At 38.1% G+C, this 20,807-nt stretch overlaps 2 protein-coding genes across 11 annotated transcripts in view; one reads left to right on the top strand and one right to left on the bottom strand.

The window, feature by feature from the left end:
- Positions 1-1,763: 1,763 nt before the first annotated feature.
- Positions 1,764-19,187, top strand: LOC124165961. Of its 2 annotated transcripts, none has more exons than XM_046543512.1 (4): positions 1,764-2,151; positions 9,895-10,119; positions 17,048-17,403; positions 18,356-19,187. In XM_046543512.1, the coding sequence occupies exons 1-4, from the start codon at positions 2,110-2,112 to the stop codon at positions 18,831-18,833; spliced, it is 1,101 nt and encodes a 366-aa protein (XP_046399468.1). In that variant the 5' UTR covers positions 1,764-2,109; the 3' UTR covers positions 18,834-19,187. The 2 variants fall into 2 exon arrangements, with proteins under 2 accessions (XP_046399468.1, XP_046399475.1); XM_046543519.1 differs by having other exon boundaries at positions 18,292-18,814.
- Positions 18,942-20,807, bottom strand: part of LOC124165907 (unconventional myosin-XV) — a 366,313-nt gene continuing 364,447 nt past the window's right edge. For all 9 annotated transcript variants that reach the window (XM_046543447.1, XM_046543452.1, XM_046543465.1 and 6 more), the window contains one exon: positions 18,942-20,446. In XM_046543447.1, coding sequence (XP_046399403.1) covers positions 20,183-20,446 — 264 coding nt within the window. In that variant the 3' untranslated portion in view covers positions 18,942-20,182. The remainder of the gene's footprint in view (positions 20,447-20,807) is intronic.

The following is a 20,807-nucleotide window of genomic DNA, read 5'->3' as shown; positions in this document are numbered from 1 at the left end:
CAAATTTCATAAATTCTTCAAAAAAATCAATTCTTATGCTTTACGGCAATGCTGAAATCTAAAAACTATCTTCTCATAATTTTGGAAAGCCAGAAATATTAATTCTTACATTATATTTTATACATAAGTCACCAGCATGTTTAAGTTCATCATGGGATGTCATTTTATTTATATTTATTTTCATCTCCCCGTAAAGAGCACATTTGCGGCCTTTACAACGGTGAATCAACAATCAACAAAGACGGACATTCACAGACGCCCATTTCCTGTATGTGTGCAACTTATGCAGGCTAGAATCGAACCCGCGTCCTTCGATTTGGCAGGCTAGGACTTTACCCCGCCGCCACATTGAAAACGGACCACGTCAAAAAGAAAATTTTAGGGAATCTGTCTTAATCTTCCACACTCGGGGAAGCATTTGGTTATCATTTATGACATCTGTTAACAGTCAGAAATAAAATATTTTTTTATTTTTCATTCGCTTGATGAGAGAGGGTCTTCATACATTGTTCTCAAGGTCAGAGAGGACGACCCATACAATGCTATTATTTGCAAGCATCGGAAGAAATTACAAGTATTTATGATCGCTAACTTTTAGTGTATAAGTTTTCTTAAGATAACAAATCTTTTCTTAAGATATAAAATGGGTGACATGTAAACTATCATGACATTTATAAAAATAGTAACAATTTTCCATAAGAGCACAAATTGTGAGGAAATGGCTTAAAGCTACTCCTACGTTTTAACCTCTTAAAACGGAGCAACTTGCATGAAGGGAGTCGTCACATCAGTGGACGAGGCCGCTTTTAGTCGTTTTAAGTGTATCTGATTTCAGTATTTCCAAACCAATGTAATGTTGGCCAGGGGTTCACAGTTATCAACGTATATTTTTTCATTGTTCTCATTTAGCTAACGGAAGCTAGACTTAAAAGAATTTTCGTAATGTTCCTCCAACTGTCTTGTTGGTTACTTATTGCTGATGTAGCAATATTCTAGCATGCTTTTGCCATTCATGAATCCCATAATGCTACACATGCTTAAGAGTCTGACCAATAGTCGCCACGAGTAAAATTATTCACAGTATTAACGGTCATTTATTGCTAGAAAATGAATCTAACGTCTCCTTAAGTCTTAGTTAATACCATGCTTGCAGTAAAATAATTTATTCTGGTGAGATATTAGTTAAAACAGGCCTATAGCACAGCGATAATATCTATATTTTTTCCAGCTAAGAAAACCTCAAATTTCCCTTATCATTTACATAAACTTACCATCGTAAATAGAAGCTATTACCTGGAAAATTTCGCAAGATATTTCCGTGGGATCATATGGTTTTGAAGGTATGATTACCCTGTGTTGCTTCAGAATTTGAACAAAAACCTATAAATAAAAAAACAGAGCTAAATATTAAAAAAGTAAAATTAATAAAAATTATAACAAACCCGAAAAAAATTCATACGTTTCAACAAACGCTGGTACCCCCACGGAGAAAGGAGTGGGAGATGCAGAAAAACTGGGTGGGGCAGAGGGGTGTTTCTCGGCGGAGAACTCTTGAGAGGAGGGGAAAAAGGGAACAAGAAAGTTGGAGAGAGACGAACCGCCATACCACTGACGCGTGGGAGGAGCAGACGAGGAATGGGGAAGGTGTCTTCAGCGGAGTCAAAGGGCGAGGTAGAGGAGGGGGGCGGAGAAGGGAGGGGGCGCGGATAACATGGGAGACGTATGCCCGCTCACGGAAACTTTAAAGCCTTTGGAAAATCGCGGGAGGCGAGCAGAACCGCAACCAACTTCTCCCACGGAAGGAGGACCTACTGTAACTCACCACTACCACTCAGCCGTGCCTCCTTCGAGAACCTTTTTTTTAAGGGGACACGACAGTTGTGGAGAAAAGGGAAAAGAATTATTATCAGTGGTTGGCGTGGAGTGTGCGAGAGCGAGATAAGGGGTGGAGTGGGGAAGGTTCTCCGACCGCCTCCTCCCTGCCGTGCGGCAGGCAGCGGGGTCGCCACATAAGCGGTATGCTGCTGCCAACGTCGCGGTCATCAGTCGTGCAGACGTCGAAGTCTCCGATCGCCAGGGTTGACTGATCAGGATATCACCTATCTCTCGATGGCGTGTGATTTCTTCGTCATTTTCAAAGTCCTGGAACTGGTGAGTACCAAACTCTCTAATCGTGACACGCAGACGTGGTATACCTTAACAAGATTCACCCCTTTGTCCCTTGGGGCTTCAAGAGACTTGCCACGCAGACTTTAAAGAACGCACTCCCAAGAACAGGATAAAGGTTGTGATTAGGAATAACTCGAGTGAAGTCATGGAGTAAGTGCACACAGCCTAATTACGTCGTCATCTCGGTAATCATCACCACAAAGAAGTAGTAACCGATTATTAAAGTATTCTATCGATTAAGTTAGGTTTTCATGGAGTACTTAAGAAGTATTCTAGCAGTCCCCCTTCCTTCATGGACTTCCCTCTTAAATTCACAAGAAGTTCTTTTCTCTCCCTCTCTCATCCTATCTAAAAATTCTATTCACAGTAACCCATAGTAGGGTGGGTACTTTTAACTGGACATAAATACATGATCATGTTCCATTTTAGCGTATTTAAAGGATAGCATACACGAGTAAGATTTTTTCCCTCCAACCTTAAATTTGTGTTAAAGTTGTGGATACACTCGCGAGGATACATACTAGAACAAATGGTAGAAGTTCTGTAGGAACTGAAGCTATACTATAGACATGGGCGCTATCGCTCAAGTTGCTGTGCTAACATGATGCATTTCGGAAGGTGATCGTGTTCATACATTTACTAAAATTAAATAAAAGATCAACAACCTCACTTACCATTAATACATTTTGGTTCTCTCAAGTTCTTAATCGCTGATAATATAAGCTTTCCAGAATCTCATAATGGCTGCTCTTGCTCAACTTCTCATAAAACCGGAGCTGAGGCGCACAAGTCAACGGACTAATATAAAAGCCTATATTCGTTGTGAGGATCAATTTTACATGCAGTTGTTAGAAGACTCATTTATTGGCATGAGTGTATGACCAAATTACAAATGCTAAACACATAAATTAATGAAAAGGGATATGAATTTTACGTCAAAATATGATATTATTCAAAATCAATCTGTCGCTGGAAAGAATTTGTTTTTGCTATTATTGGCTGAAGTAATTGCTGCGAAAAAAATTCGACCTTAACATGGAGAATCATCTTGAGATGTATGGAGGACCAAATATTTTATCAATCAGACTATAGTATACTTACGAATAATCGAAATCATCAACTCAATGCACATTTTTTACTAGCCTGTAATTTTTGGAGCCAAATCCTAATTTTTGATCGCGAAACCTCAGCATTTGGTGTAAGTTGGTATCACTGACTTATTTTTATGTTTTTCTGAAATCATATCGGGCTAATTTAAATTTGAAGACCTTTTTAATAAATTTTATGTTTTTTTTTGTCCTATGAGTGTAACACATCACTGTACGAACTCACGATTTCTTTCGCAATATTTATTTTGCTGCATGTACAATGCATAACTTACTTTGGGGAGAGTAAGGAAGAGTTTACTCATCGAGGGAACAATAGATACTAGATGCCTTGATAGAGGGAAGAATGTTAGGACAATAAGGCAGGAGGGAGAATGGAAAAGGATTCTTGGTTAAGATGGAGGTCGGCTGATCGTATAAACGAATAATGCCACTTCACTGATTCAGAGGAAAATTTCAATGTTCCTAAAAGTAATATATTAAATTCATGTGTTGTAGTATATAGATTTCAGCGTATTCATGCGTCATTTTACATCTGAAGCTTAAAAAGTTAACTCCGATAACAACGGTAACCTATACCTTCGAAACATCGCGTCGGTGCATGTTAAAGTTTGCAACAGAATGAAAACACGTGATGAACGTCACCAGCATCCGCAGGGGAAAAATACATATCTTATAATGCAATATGGCGCATAATGACTTTTTAATTCGTCAGATTTTATACACGAGTGTGTACCATACCAACTGAGTGTTTTCACTTAATTGATGAAGTGAGAAACATGAAATCGGAAGTGTGGACCTACGTCAATGAAAAGTATTATCGATCTGCATCTTCCACGTAGGCCCTGAAACCTAGTGGATCTCATCTTACACCCCGACTCGATGGCTTGCCATCCCAAAACCTCGAAATTAAATTCCCCAAAAATAAATGACTTAGAAGTAGGGAAGACTGGGGTAATGGCGGTCAGCGGGTAATGGGGGCCACTATGATTTCGCGTTAAGTGGACAACGCAGAGTCAAACTGATAGGTGCTGTCAGCTCACGTCAGTTTATGGATATACATCTGGAGTGCTCGCCATCTTGCCAATCGTAAATTGCCTATTGGGTAAGAAAGACTGTTTTGGCGTTTCGCATTACAAGAAAGACAATAGTTTAAATGAAAATACACAGCCCTGGTAACTTTTCACTGGAAAATTATTTATTGGCGTCATTCTCCAGTGAGAATGACGCCTCAACGTCGAAACGCGTCATACCAATAAATAATTTTCTAGTGAAAAGTTAGCAGGGTTGTGTATTTTCATTTCAACACGGATTTTCACAAAGTAAAAGCCAAATCGATTGAATTCGACAATAGTTTAATTCACTATCAGCTCTAACCGTTTAAATTCCATAGGACGAGACTGATCTCACAAGAACTAGGTAAGCCATATTATTCTATCACGTAGCGTTTTATTAAGGTTTTAAGCACTGATACTTATTTATTTAGCCGTTGAATGAAAACATGCAGTTGGGGTAATGGTAGTCGCTTTGGCAACTGATCGGCATTACCCCATTTGTGCTCATATATTTTTCATTCTATGCTTCAGAAGCCCAAAAAATAATAAGTAAAACAAATAAAGCTGGTAGCGTGGAGGCGAGATCTTCAATAAAAAATTCATACGAAAACGGCTGCTATTGCTAAAAGAAAAACACAAAAAGAGAAGCAAAATAAAATGAGCAGGAAACTCTTTGAATCTGACTCTGACACTTCTATTGATGAGAAAAAGATTTGTGAAGACGAATCAGAAAATGAGTTACCTATAACGGAAATGGGTAAAGAAACCTCTATCTATTGCGAAGACACCGGAAAAGATGGAGAAATGTGGTATCGGTACACTACTTTTGCATTACGGGCACATCAAGAATGTTCCAGATGGAACACACTCCTGAGGGTAACAATCCTCTTATGTGACACGTGCTCCGGAATGTAAAATTAACTTAAGCTTCTTAAAGCTCATCAACTTATGTAAGCATTTTGGCAGTTCCTTTGAAAGTTTCAGTCTTTTTTTACCATGGAAAGATACTTTTTTTAATCATTGACTTCGTATTATGTCCATACTTCCATTTCCTTTTTTGTAATTTCTTAAATGCGGAATTATTTTATATGACAAACAAAAATATTTCAGTTTAACGTGCCTATGTCATCGAAAATCCTCATATGTACTTCTTATTTTACAACAATTTAGTAGAACATGAGATTACCGACTGCCATTACCCCAGGGTAGGGGTAATACCGGACAAAGCTGATTTTGCAATATATTTAATTTTATCAATAGCTAGGGTTAATTAGGGCTCAATTGAGGTCTGCAATAGGTAAAATATACTATATGTAAGCGATTCCACGATTGCGTTCTAAATTTAAAACAAAGTGAAGCTTTACACTCATTTTCCCATAGGTGAGCGTCATTACCCCAGTCTCCCCTACGTAGTTAACTCCCGCTCCGAAAACATTTTATACGCATTTGTGTAAGCTGCCACTCGCAGCTGGTGCCACTGTTCGTCCATCTTTGACTGATATTTTAAATATTTAATCGATTTCATTACCTTTATTTATGCGAGCTGCCTCAAATATTTCAATGGCGCAATGTTTAACATAAATCCTCCCCCCTACCTTGGGTACCTTCGGCTCGTAATAATTTGTAACCGTCATAAGCCTCAGTTTTACTAATTAAAATCTTTATCAGTTTCTTCGATTCTTTGTACCCTGTTATCAGTATTGATTGGTGGTAAAATATACTCAAAAAGCGTAAAAATACAATTTCAATGCATAAATAATGACATCTTTTGGGACAATTATTGCCTGAATTTTATCGCTCCTCCTTTAATTTTTACAGGCAACCTTAAGATCTTATAAGTGAGCATAGGTCGAAATTCAAGAAGTATGAGGGGCTGTCTCCATCAAAACCGAGAAAAAAGTTTAATTACATTACAAAACCTACCCATCTTGACTCTTTATGATACTTTACTCCGTTCGCTAGGATGATAAAATTACACTTGCATAGTGGCCTAGTTGCATCGGAAAATATTAATGAAGATCTTAGCGTGTATTTGAAGAACTGGTTGAAGGGTAAATGCGACCATAGAGGCAAGAAGAAGGGAGATCGTCGATGGATGGGACTTTTCAACACAATATGGAGCTAATACCGCCATAGCTAGAATATTACTAATCTTTAATTAACCGTACATTCACTTTTGGCTGGCTATACGACCTTCAATATTTTAGTCAAGTTGTTATCATTCATAAAATAAACTGTTTGCTTTCCCTAAAGCACCGAAGAGTGTCCTCACTCGTTACTCGTAAAGCACGCCCTAAATTCCTCCGATGAGAACTGGTAACTACGCCATAGCAGCGTCTTCTTTTTTCTAGTGTACTCAAAGATATATCACCAAGCCAGGCCTACCTTCCTTCACTGCCAGTCTGTTGAAACTGTTCGCGGGAGTTTGTGAATGTGTAGCAACTAATACTAACACCACATTGTTTCCACAGCTCGGGTGGGAACTCCGCCAGTATGCCAAGGTTACTCGACGCGCACCGTTCTCAAAGCTTCATATATAAAATTATGCGCGACCTCGGTGAAAACGAGAGATAAAGCGTTAAATTAGGGGTCATTTCTCAGGCACTGTTAGCTCAACTATTTCATAGGCGCTTGTCCCGAAGGGGGAAAAAACTGGTGTTAAGAATTAGGTAAATGGCTACTGAAAGTAGGTACTTCGCTCCATTTCACACCTCTAATCTTCTTCTCTGTAAACAGGGCAGCACTGAATAACAAAGTATATATGTAAAAGTAGAAAGTATATATATGGAATTTCAGATCAATACCACCCAAAACGCGTTACTAAATTGCATTAGCTTTTTTTCGCGGCAACGCAGTGGTCTCTTAATGGTAATCAGGAGATATTCAGGAAGAATGAATCCAGCCGACAAAGAATTAGAGAATGATGTGAAACGAATCGGAAAATTCTATGCGGTTTATCGAAGAAACGTGTTTCACATACCTAATGTATACTTTTCCTCCCTCCGAATACCCGAAACAGAAATAAAACTTCAGTTAATGTGCTATTTCTTTGATAAAAGTCTGGCTAATAATATGGCATTTGTAAGATATACGCGTTAACTATCCGTGTTGTGTTTGAGGCACGCAAGTACCGGGCCATTCAAGGGTACTAGTAATTAGTCTAATTTACTCATTTATCCTCAACCATCAATTATAATGGTTTTTTCGTATCACTAATCTTAAAAATCGAAAACATTTAGCATTGACACAGAATAACGAACTGATAGCTTTAAATAACGATCGAGTAAAAAGCATTGAAAGCCTATTTCTCTGCCAATCACATCCAAAAAAATACGAAATATCAATGAGCGGCAAAAATTTGGAATCTTGAAGGCTAAATTCTAATTAGTTGTTCCAGTTTCCACTCGAAACAGAACAGTTATCAAAACTACCACGAAGCCTTTACTCTATACTAATTGTAAGTGGCGAAACCTGCTGGCCTTCCGCCGGGAACGTCGAAATTGCCACTAATATTCTTCTTCGATCACAGATAATGTTTTCGAGTTGATGACCCTGAAATAGTGATCAAGTGCGAATGATAGATTTAGCAACGATGGCAACGATTTTAATGCTCGTTAAACCATAGTACATTGCTTATCATATATAATTTAGTAGTACTTCGACTAGCATTACAGCAAAATTTGACTATATATAAGTCGGTACTTCGATACGTATGCATTTGAGTCTTGTGTAACGGATAATGATAACATAGGGTATCTCACGGTTCGGGTCGCAATGACGCCGGCACTAATATTAAATAGTGGCACTAGCAAATATAATAACTAATAAACTCCAAAAAAAGATAATCGAAGGAAAAAAAAGAAAATGACCGAAAGAGAAAATAAAACAATTGAAAAGATAAAAAATATAATAATTACGAAACAAATAAAAATGATTAAAAATAAATAATAAAAAAATTATCAAAATAATTTCAAAAAATTTTGTGTATTTTAAAAGATCAATTTCTGTTAATTTTTTAAACAACTGTTTAGTATGTAAGCATCTGCTAACGCAAACACCCACTACCCCAAACAACACAAACATATGCGCAAAAAATCTTATTGTATTGTAATCTGGCTGGTTGTGGTAAACATGGTTTACCGGTACGGCGTAAACGCGCCTTCGGCTCGACAGATAATGTGATGATGTTACTATTTTACGGACAGCCATTCATTCTCCGAAGTCATTTATTTGAATAAGTCGATCTACCTTTTATTAAGTCTACTGTCAGTGATAAATTTTTCATTTAATCTAGAATTAAAACTAGCATAATTAGTTGATGACTAACGAAATTAACTCCCAAACAGAGGCCCTGTGTTTGGAAACAAATACAAAATCAATTTAAAAATGGTAAATTTATGATTTTACAAAAATTATATTTTATAAAAAAATTATTATTCGTCACCCTTGAAACCTAAAACCAGATTCATTCGGCTCCTAATTATGATTTGTATGTTGCCTATACACTTCGAAACTTCCACCCAAAGTTTTTCGTTGACCCGCCTCCATTCGATCACCGTGGGGGAAGGACTCCCGCTTCACCGTTTCCATTACATGATACTGATTCGTTAAAAAAATTGCCATCTCATGAAATTTTTAGGGTATGTAAAATAGACCCTTCGTCAAATTTTTCCTTTGTACCTCAAATTGGAAAGTTTTCCTCATATTTTCTCCTCTCTTCAAATTTGAGATAGAGGAGAATTTAGGCAAGGATCTATTCTGTTAACGCTGAAAATTTGAAGGCGAAAACCTAAGTTTTTAAAGAGTAATGCGTGATAAATATAAAAAAAAACGACTGCTTGAGAGGCAATGATGCGTCTTCATAAAATTTTCCCTTATCATTGGCCCACGGAATGCATTATTACCTAGAAAATTTTCTCCGTAAAGTGTGCATTGAGTTCTTGTTTGAAATAAGGTGACTAGACGTCCGGCTTTCGCTCGATATGCCCGGCTTCCGTTTTTTTTTACATTAAACAAATTTTTGCCTTTTGAAATCATTATGTACCATTTATTGAAATGCAACATATAAGAAACTACATGAGGAAATGGGTATTATTTCCTCTTTGACACTGCGTGTGAAATATGTAATTTTGAGCTTATTTTGTTGCTTGTAAAACACAAAGCTCTCAATTGAGCGTAGTTGGTTTAGGTCAATTCTACTTTCTGCTCTAGATTACATGGCATTAATTTAACCCGCGAAAGCAATCATTTATTTATTTTTTCCTCGAAAATACTTGTTTGCTTGCGTTTGTTTAAATCTTCAAAGATAGGTACCGAAGGAAATTTTCGTCGGCGACTTGATGAAAAATAACTCAAATAACCATTTATACACAGTGTACGTATGTTTACTTTTGGAAAAAAAAGAGACTTTAATGTGATGCAAAGCTTCGTTTTTCTAAATGTCTTTCTTTCCAAAATGTTGATTCGGTTTCCCTAGATGGGGAGTGATGTTGCTTATATTTGAAAAAGATGAAATTTAAAAATAGCTCAAATGAAAAAACAACTGAACCAATGTATCTTTGCAGCTTTTGGCGATCGCCTGCGTGACCTTCAAGCAAGTGACAGATGACGAGGGCACTCGTCTGCAGATCATTCTTCGCAAGCTGTCGGAAGAATGGCCGTTCCTCAACAGCATCACTTGGGATGAGCACGGATCATCCCTTGCGGATGTCACCTACGGAGGATATGTCATCATCTGCGCGGGTCTTTTGGCAGGACAACTCGCGGGAGAGCTGAAATATCCACTGATGGTAAGTCTCATCGGCGAGAGGGCGTTTCTATTCAAAATCATGCAGAGCCCTATGAAAAGTGCATAGATTCATTGAAATAAATGTACGTTATGGACCTATAAGAGTGATTTACAAATTCGCCAATTTTATCCTTCCAAGCTAATTCACTAAGTTACGGCAATTAAAAAAACCTAAAACAGCTGTTATTGTGACCCCGGTGAAAACGATCAGCTTTCAAATGTTTATAATTTGGGCAATAATTAGACTAGAATGCTGAAAATTTCTTTGTTTGGATATTATTTTGAAAGAAATCCAAGATGATGACTCCGTACCCCGTGCATGACTTTTAATGGAAATACCCGTAATTTCTATCTGCTACAAGTGTGCTAATTTAGTATCAAGATTCATGTAACTCGGCATGTTGATTCTCTGAGGAGGAAATGGGTTTCCTATGTGTCTAAATGGGGGGCGTGTTAGCCTAGTGGGTACACTCCTTGGCTGCTGATCGAGGGTCCCGGGTTGAAACCCCAGGTTTCTCACTCCCCCTTACGCTTGTTCTACCCAGCCAACATATCCGTAATTTATGCCTCTGATCCGTGCTGATGAAGCTGCGACCCCAGGTGGGAAAGAACATTATTTATTGCCAGTGAACATACACAGATTGATGCAGCGTCGAATACATGCCTCCTATGCATTATTTTTATAAACAGTGACAGTATCACTCCAGATAATTCAAGTAAATTTAATTCTTTTTAATGAAATTATTTAAAGTTTTGTGAGCTAATTGTTGAAATACTGCGTAAGGATTCGAAAAACTAAATTTTTTATCTTGTCTCATCAGGAAATATGAAAGTTTTCGCATTTGTCCAAAAGTCTTCCTTCTGTACATCAGCATCTGTTTTGTAATAATGTAATTCAGCTTCATTATCCATTTCGTACATTTACATGAAGACTTCCAACACCCATATATAAAATTCCAGAAATGCGAGGAGGCCCAGGGAAAGGAACTGCCCCCCTACCTTGAACGTGTGAAATTTATGTGCCTGTGGCTTAGGTCGGGGAGAGTTTATCCTCACCTATCGAAACCAACCTTCAGATTGAATCACTGAGTGAGTGAATGTCTAAGTGCATGGGGTTAGCGATCGAATGATCCCGGGTTCCAATCTCGGATGGAGCCTTCGGACATCCGAAATGAATCCTCGAAGTGCGAGGTGGCTTAAGGAAAAGAACTAACGACGCTGCCCCGATTGTGTGAAATTCACATGCGTGGATTAGTCTAGAATGAGCTCTGCCCTCACCAATTCAAATCACCCTTCGGGTTGAATCACTGACTTAGCGAGTCTTAAGTGCCTGAATATGATTGTAACATTCACATGGTTAACTACAAAGTTCACCGCGAAACTTTTATGGCACGGAAATAAAAATGGCATTATTGACTATTGCCTTCCTGTTGCGGTCCTGCGTCGCGTCGCATCCGTTGTACTAGTCTGAACAACAACTAATCAAGACAAAAAATAATGGACTGTTTCCGGACGAATAAGGGGGCAACTTACATTGAGTTTCAGTATTGAATAGTATTCAGCAGTAGGATTAGGTATAATGGCGACAGTATACGCTTTATTTTTTTGATTATGGTTGGTACACACTAAAGGCAAGATTCTTGGATACTTTAGATGCAGAAGAGAATGGAAAGAGGTCGAGCAATTTTATGCCAAGCTGCTAAATAACGTGTACCCTTCTATCCTTAAATTTATACTTTTTACTCGAGCAGAGCCACGGACTCAAAGTATGAGAAGAAAAATAACTACAGACCTTAATTTAAAAATTAATTGGCTAAAGTATACAACCCAGTTCCCTCTATTATTAGACATTTTCTCGATGGTTAAAAGGTTCTCCAAATCAAATACGTGTATCACAATGCACATCAAGTACATATTTCAACAAAAAATTATTCATCGAAGGAAAAAATATTGAAAATTCGCGCCGTGTCTGTGTAACTTTGCTATGGTAAACATAAGATTGGGAAAAAACCCTCTGATATTAAAAAACAATAATTTTACTCATTTATAACTACTGGAATGAAATAGCGGTACATTAATGTGAGAAATGTGCAATAAACACCCGTGTGAGTTTTCGGAGCTGAAGGTTATTTCGTAATTTATTAGCTAGTCCCATCAAAGGATCAGCTTCGTCGCTTCAGCGTGGGTTCACTAACCACAGGACACGTATGCGTGCGTTAATTGACAAAAGCGTCCATTCCCATGCGGTAGCTGTGCCCCGTGCTTATCGTTCAACCTGTTTTTTCCGAGTGTGGTGATAATCGCTTTCGAGGAAGAAAAGTTGGTGTCAGGGACGTAATCGGTTTTCCCCAACCAGTCTGAGAAAGAAGTCATTGTTGTGAAGAAACTTTCTGACCTCTTTAGAAAGAAGAAAAGTATATTCTACCCACAGAACCCGTGATGTTTGGAGGAAAAGACACGACAATAAATACAGATAAGTATGTGAATAAAATAATAGTGATAGGAAATCTAAGGGAAAAATTATGTATCACAGAAAAAAAGATACCAATTAAATATTTAAATGAGTCATTTTTAGATGAGAAATACGCGCAACAAACCTCGGACCCTATTCATCAAATTTTCGAAATTATTGTCCAAACTTCGAAATCGTCTTCGAAACCCTAATGCCGTTTTACATTTCTACGAGTCTGAATTATATATTGTACTGTGGAGATAAAACAAAAAACAAGAGTAATTTACCATGTTTTTACGAGTTGAAATATGAGCGGAAATCCCCCAAAACAGCATTCAGAATGTGAGGTACTAAGGGAAAACTAAAATTATAGTTACGAGCGTGATGCGCCCGCTCCCAGCGGGCTTCCCCCGCTCTTTTCAATGCAGATCCACAGAGGGATAGGCGCGTTTCTAATTTTAAAAAGTAGAAAAAAAGGCAGGGTCTTGTGTACAAATTTAATTGGAATGTTCATGTACAAATTGAGGTCAGAGAACCTCTTTAAACACAACATTGGAAGTAATTACACTATCCTCTGTTAAACGCACATGATGACTCATACTTACGTATCAACAGGAGACTTGAGTGTGGAATCAGCCGCATTTTGATAAAATTTATCTAAAGAATGCGAGATATTGTTGCAAATGAACAAATATATCAGTTTGTGCGCCGTTAACGTCAGGAATATTTACCGGTTTTTGTTTTTTTTTATTATTTAAAAACCAATTTTAGGAAACAATAGCAATATTTAGGAAGTAAGGTATGCCGTCGCATGTTCTCTGATAAATTCTGTGCATTTTGGTACCTCATTTGTAGAGTTTGATTGCGTATAAGTTGAGAAAAAGGTATCTATACAGTAGAAATAATATAGAAGATTAAATACATACAGCACCAAGTAGTGGCATGAAAAGTAAAACGCAATTAGGACCCAGATGTGCATTGCGTTGGGCTACCGATCAAAGGGTCCCGGGCTGGGAACCCGAAAAAAATCATTTCACTTTAGTCAGTACGATAGTTGCTCCTCCTAGACAATTAGCGAAGGCGGTTTACTTTATATGCATTTTACAACCGCTGCAATTGCGGGAGCTAGAATTGCATCACTCAGTTGAGAGGGATATATTATTTAAGCAGTGGCGCATCGAGGGAGGGTTTTGGGAGATGAGCTCCCCCCCCCCCCAGAGCTCAGAGAAATTTTTAAGTTTAATCCATTTTACGTAATTGGATTAATATTACTTATAAAATAGTGTAAGGATTAATAAAATATCCCTCAAAAAGCCGTAAAACTCACCATTTTGAACTATTTATCTTAAAAATTTTCTGTTGGAGGGCCCCCACACCTCCTGGCTCCTGCTTACCCTGGCGGGTACTCCATGCCCCCCCAACCACCAGTATTAGTTGCGCCTAAAATTCTGGATTAAAGTACTTAAATTTAATGGATTTATTAGCAAGACCTTATGTATAAATTACTTCTTCAATCTAATAGAGACAAATCAAGAGAAACTGCAGTTAAAGGTTATTAATGCGACAAAAATTTAATAACAAAATGAAAAACTCAAACTTTGAGTACACGAGAGGAACAACTGATATACCTAACTAATATTTTCCCATTCATAATACATGCAATACTCAAGGTTTTCGAAAGTACCCTTATGTATATTAATCTAAGGAAATACGAAGGGGATTGTCAACAGGCACCAGACTTTCGCAAATTTCTTTCACTATCCCGCGAGGACAAATTACATATCGCCTCAGTAGATAACGCGCCGTTTCGGTAAAACGGGTTATTGGGTGACAATTTAATTACAGAAAACCAAGAACTCCGCATTTACTTTAGATAATACTATTTCCTTAACAGGCGTTGCATGAATCAATGGGAGTCGAACTTAGTGTACGCGTTATGACCATTGGACGGAGAGAGAGGGGAGGCTATGAGGGTTTTCTTGGGGCTGCCTGTTAGGTGAGGGGTTAGGAGAGGCTGAATTTTTTTCGAAAAATTGTTGCTATGTGCGCCTTTGTTTTCAGGGTCTTAGTTTTCATATCCTAAAACATGCTGGCCTTCCGATCACTGGAGTCGACCATTCCAGCGACGACCTACGAAAAATAATGTACGTATTGTAGCCTGTTTTGGTATGGCGGGTATAACGTATTCCAGCAGATGTTCACGTGTCTCTCATTCCCGTGCATACAACGTGTAAACAAAACCCAAACGCAGCTGAGCATAGGACTATTTACTCGAATTGAGAACACACGCGGTTGCCAGCGTTAGCGGAAAATATCATCGTGTGACCACGGTAACTCCTTTGAATACCTCAAGAGCGCGAATACTCTTGGTGAACTATCGGAAGGAAATCTCCTTTGGTCTTGGGTATGTTTCGGTGGAGATACTATTGGTATTCGCTCAAAATAATTTCCCTCATCTTTCACAAATCTATAATGTTGTGATCCAAAAGCAAAGTTCATTCCATCGCTGAAAATAAAAGCTTTCTAATTATTTTGTAAAGGAAAAATTTTCTGAAAAGTATTTGAAAGCTGCAACGAAAACCTTAATAGAAAATTAAATTTACGAGACGAATTCTCCGTCTCATTTTCCCTGAAAAGTTTTCCAGGCGTTGGGAAAACCTTGCTACCTTCGAATTCGAAATTGTTCCATTTCCTTGGGTTCTCTAGCAGACCAAGTGGTCCTTGGCTGATATTGATTTGTCTTAGGAACTATCATCAAGATAGAAAAATTGACCCACTCGAGATGGATTCCAACCACGAATGCATGGATGCTCATCCTGCTGATGCGCATCCAGCAATTTTCTGAGCAAATTTCGTGAAAGAGTTCTCGAATACATAAATCATTAAAATTGTGGCAGAGGCAGACATGAATTTGGGAGGGGGGACTTCCACGGAGAGAAGCCAACAAGGCAGTAGTCACAAAAATATTTCAGGAAGAGGGGTGTAAATTAAGGAGGAAAACATTTTGGGGGTCTAAAAGGAGGGTGTACACTGTGGAAAAAATTTGAAGAGGACATGAGAAAATTAGAGCTGTTGGGTGTGTGACAGGGTGTCGAAAAAGTACTACTATCACAAGTCATTTCCCGTGATGTGCCATTCTTAATATTTAGCATTAAAGATGGTAAGCAAAATATTTTTTCCCTGATTTGAAGCTTTCCACTCTAAGCTGACAAAATATTTTTGCAAGCTCTAAGCAATTCCTAACAAGTGTTTTCCTCCATTATGGCTTAAGTAATGTAATTTAAATATTTTCCTATGGCTGGGGTAGTTGTGGGGTAATAGTATGGTAAATATGTGCAAGAAATGCGTTTCACTAAAAAGTTATCGATAAAAGGCGTAAAAGTTTTATTTTAGCATAATTTAAGTAGATTTTCACTAAATTTTTAAGTATTAAGGGCAAATTTTTGAAAATATGCAAAAAATCGAATATTCATCAAAATTTAGTCTGCATCCTCTCCATATTTGAAATTAATCTTTCAAAGTACATTAATCATGTTAAAAGCTATCGATTTGGAGAAAAACCTCAATAGAATATGTAAGGCCACTTCATCTGCTAAAGCAATTTGTTAAATGGACGCATATTCTTCTATTGTCATATTACTGGTTGCAATAAACTTACAGATTTACATAGAACAGAAAATCATACTCAATTTCTGATAGCAAAAATCTATAGGCATTCATGGGTTAAGGCAGAATTTAATCAAAGATCTAATCCGTAGATAACCCAATCTGCCACCAGTCTCTCCTGTATGACGATGACTTGAGGAGTGGCCCTGATTAAGTGGGCCGATCATTAATGTTTTACATTCGGCTTGCCATGCAAGCAGTCTGTTTAATGCCCGAGTTCTCTCATCCAGGGGTCTTATTGATTAAAAATTAGAATATCACGACGTGGGCTCATTCACCAATTTCTTTTATTGTCAATTGCAACAGTTTGATAAATGAGAAGTCCTGTATTTTTCTGTTTTTCAGATCATCATGTCACCTGACTGAGTTACTAATGGCAATAAATTGACAGCCTTTATCCTCCTGACAATAAGTTGTTTGTCATGTACTCCTGCTGAGCAGTTTACTGCTTTCATTGACTTTTACTCCCCCCTAAAAATTAATCCCCCCTCATTAGGGGGGAATTACTCCCCCCTAAAAACTGCATCATTGCACAAGACTGCATTTGATAACAGAATAATTTTAACTGATTCAGGAGTGATATAAGGGAAGTTTGAAATATTGAAATAAAAGGTAGTTGCACTTTTACACAATTATTTTTATGAATACGACGCATTTTGCCTCGCAGAGCCATAATCTGGTACAAAGGTTGTCGAGAGCCAAAATGCATGCATAAAAATAACTGTGGAAAAGTGCGACTACCTTTTATTTCACTAATAGCATAATAATTTGGATCAAACATTTATATGTATTGTTTCTCCCCTTATTGCAGGAATACTTCTTCCTCGGAGTGGGGATTATTTTATATGGAGCGCTGGGAGGCCTAGAGTTAGCATCTTTAGAACTTCTGCGGCCTGAGCTGGTTGATAATGCAGCAATTCTTGGCACACTATCACTTCTCATGACTCTCCTATTTATATTTGACTTGATTGCTGGAAATAAACGACGGAAAAAGCAGCACCAGAAGGTTGACCATTACTGGAGAGGCGTAACTGTTACGAAAAGCATATCAACCTCAACGAGAGGCACACAAATTGACTCTGACCTGGATGATGAAGATGAGATCCTCAGTGTTGCTTCTTTGCCACTCCCCCCACCACCAGGAGGGATTAAAACAGATATGCCAAGGTAGGTAGACAAATACTCTCTTCATTCATCTATAATATTCTTAAAACATTATCTAGGAATATGAGAAGAATTGTCAATTATCTTTGGTATTGAGGTAACTTGAAAAACTAATTGACAAAGATGTAATTAGTTTCTTATATGAAATTACTTGAATGAAGTCTTTGATTCACACTTAATTTCCTGCCATCCCAACTGTTGGAATATTTTCAATCCCTTGAATAAAGGTAAAATATGGCAAAAGGAAGTTACTTTGAACCTTTAACAAAAAGTGTGCACCCTTTTGTCCTGAAAGATCTTAGTTCCTATAGGAAACACATATTTATGTCAAATTTGCTAGTGTTAACAAAGGCTACTATAAATTGAAATTTAATGACGATAAACTGCTAAGAATATTATTTCATGGTTCATCAAAGAAATAAGTTATAATTTAGTGTAAGGAAGGACAAATTACAATTTATTGCATATCAAACTAAAATCAAATGAATTAAAAAATTAATTACTAGGTTCCTCAACACCTTTAAAGGATCGGTTTTGGAATCTTAGCTGGAACTAAAAATCAGAAAAACTGGTGGATACACACTCCTCATGGTGCCTTCCCTTAACCATGATTTTTATTTTAAACATAACACGCTCTATGCTAATAAGGGAAGTATCTATTCCGTGCAAGGCTTTCCATTCCTCATTCAAAGCCAAACTCTGGCTATTCTCTAAGCTCTTTATTTCCTACCTTGCTAAGTAATTAGTTCAGTGATGGTCTATTTTCTTTGCAATACATACATCACTCCAGAATGGATCAAAGGTTGAGAAGTATCAAATGAAACGATGCCCACCATTCCCACTGGAGAGCTAGCCAAATTGCCACATGCAGCCGCTGGCCTTTACTTTCAGTACCATTAAGAGGAGAGTCCTTAAAGCACTTCACTTACTCAAATGTGGCTCTCCTCACACTCAGGAGTCAGCAGAAGAGCCAAACAAATGGGCGACCAACAGTTCACTGGGAGGAGGGTTCGGAAAAGAGAGCTACGGCCGGAACCGCAACAGCCCCTACTCCCCCACCAAGCGACCACCACCCACCGATGCAACCCTCTCCCACACCGAGCTCCACAAGGACGCACTCGAGTCTAGCACCACTTTCCCCTGGATACGTGCAGCAGACCGTGCTCCAGTGGCCGTCGCCAGTTCCGTGTCCCTCCCACTCCCAGCCCCCCTCCCCGTCACTTTCCTCTTACCCTTCTACTCCATTGCCACAGGATCCCGGTGCCGTGGACAAAACAACAGCCCAGGGGGAGCAGCTTCAGGCACCAGCCAGTGAGGAAGTGAAACCGGCCAAGAAGGAGGTGGCAGCGGCAGCCAAGCCGAGGGGATCGCTCCCGAGGTGGCAAAAGAAACGTCACCCCAAGACAGACAAGTCGAAAATGGAACCGATCTGAGGATGGGCGACGAAGAGGACATTAAATTCACGGTTCAATTGGTGTGAAATCGGTGGCGACGAGATGAAACAGTTTGAGCGAGTGGGTAAAAAATGTTGAAAGTGTGCATTGAAAATAAGAATATAACTTCCTTTATTTTAAAACTGCAGTGTGATACATAACAAAAAAAAAACTGAGACAAAGGATAGAATATTCCAGTGCAAAATTTTTTGTCCAGGTAAAATTTATAAATCGGAGGCCAAAATTATGCTCTCACATTGTATCTCATAATGCGTCTCATATGATTATGTTTTGGTGAATGTACGTAATAAATGGATACAAAAATGACGGAAATAAAACAAAACATGTATAATATTGTTGGTGTGATTAATATTGTTGGGTAGCCCCAATAGTAAAAATGCTAAATAATTTCAAGCATTTGTTGAATTTTCCCAGTTAGTTAACTTAGATGATACAGTGAATGCAAAAATATGTACGCATTCACAACATTTATAAGAATACCGCAGCACCAATGGTAGATAATAGGATGAACATCTTCAACAACTTATAACGACTTATGCTAGTTATAAGAACCACAACACAAAAAAACACTGATGTGGATACAACTGCCGAGTCTCTTGCTATCGTTGCTTCTAGTCCATGGGTTTGATTAACTCCTAGCTTGGGTGTGTCTCTACATCATCACACTTGTTTTGCCCTTTCTGTACAATATATAATAAATCCTCTAGAATGGGCTCACAATTCCCTCTAATGTACAAAAGTAGAAGGCCATTTTATGAAGGCACCTTTCACATTGAGCAGATAAGGTTTTAATGTTACAAAATAATCTTCAGTCTCACGGCTTTTTTCTTGGCCTACACAGATGACTCAGGACAAAATAAAATGCAAAAAACATAGCCACATTGTTCAACCTTTAACAGATATGTATAAATATATACAAATATTTATAATACATACACGAAAATATGGATGCCATCTACTTGGCAGACATAATAAACTACTATTGAGCCAACGCATTTCATGACGAATCTCAAGAAATGCATGGTCCCTGATTAACAACACAAAAAAATATTCACACATGAGATTACCCAATAAATGAAGCCCAATGAGCACAACAATTTGGGTCTTGTTCAAAAGGGTTTCTCATTGCTTGAAGTATAAAAATTCTTTCAAATTGTGCACTTTCATGAACTGGCAACATTCTTACCATATCAGTCATTTACAGCACCCTCTCTTAATCAGTAATAGCAGATGAAAGAGATACCTCGGATATCAGCACTCACTCCATAAGCTCACAAAATCTGCAGGTCTGACGACCAATGTTTCAAATCCTCGATGAACTTTAATCACTACCTTGACACTGGGGCCTCACTGCCAGGAACTACAGTCTGTGGCTGTTCTGTGTGATTGCCATTGATCCCTCTTTGCCTCTGTTCCATGGTTATGTACTGACGTATGAGACGGGATATTTCATGCGCCTGGTCAGTTTGCAGGCGTGTGATTCTTTGTTGCATAAGATTGCCACACTTCATATCCAAGAACAGGGCACCTTCTTCTGATTTCACTTTCCTCGTTGAGATTACTTCAGCAAAAGGATAATGAAGCAAAGTTTCCTGGAAAAACAAAGATACATTAAGAAACGGAAACAGGAGGAATAACAGATGTGGCGAGTTATGGCATAAGAATGATGATTTACAGGACTTAAGGTACTTCTTGTACAGTCGTACGTAACTTTTACAATTGTCATGCTTGATATTCACTTGAGGCTGGTTCATTTGGATGCATTTTATTCTTTCTAAATTTTGCATCGACATTTTTAACATATCATTCATTTAATTTATGAGCCATTTCATCTTTCACTGCTCAATTGTCAGTCTTTATCAAGAATATTCCATAAGTTTCTTCAACTAAAACCAAACTAAATCCAACTTTACAAGATGGGTCCAAAACCATGTGAATACATTGAAATATTTA

The sequence above is a fragment of the Ischnura elegans genome, chromosome 1, assembly GCF_921293095.1.
Source record: "Ischnura elegans chromosome 1, ioIscEleg1.1, whole genome shotgun sequence".
Classification (NCBI taxonomy): domain Eukaryota; kingdom Metazoa; phylum Arthropoda; class Insecta; order Odonata; family Coenagrionidae; genus Ischnura; species Ischnura elegans.
The sequence above is the reverse complement of the archived record's forward strand: the minus strand, read 5'-3'. Positions and strand labels throughout refer to the sequence as shown.

Excerpts from the sequence above, each read along its gene's own strand:
- LOC124165961 (XM_046543512.1), top strand. The coding sequence starts at position 2,110 with ATGGCGTGTGATTTCTTCGTCATTTTCAAAGTCCTGGAACTG. Across the intron at positions 10,120-17,047 it reads AGCTGAAATATCCACTGATG|GAATACTTCTTCCTCGGAGT; the intron begins GTAAGTCTCATC and ends CCCTTATTGCAG. Across the intron at positions 17,404-18,355 it reads ATTAAAACAGATATGCCAAG|GAGTCAGCAGAAGAGCCAAA; the intron begins GTAGGTAGACAA and ends CCTCACACTCAG.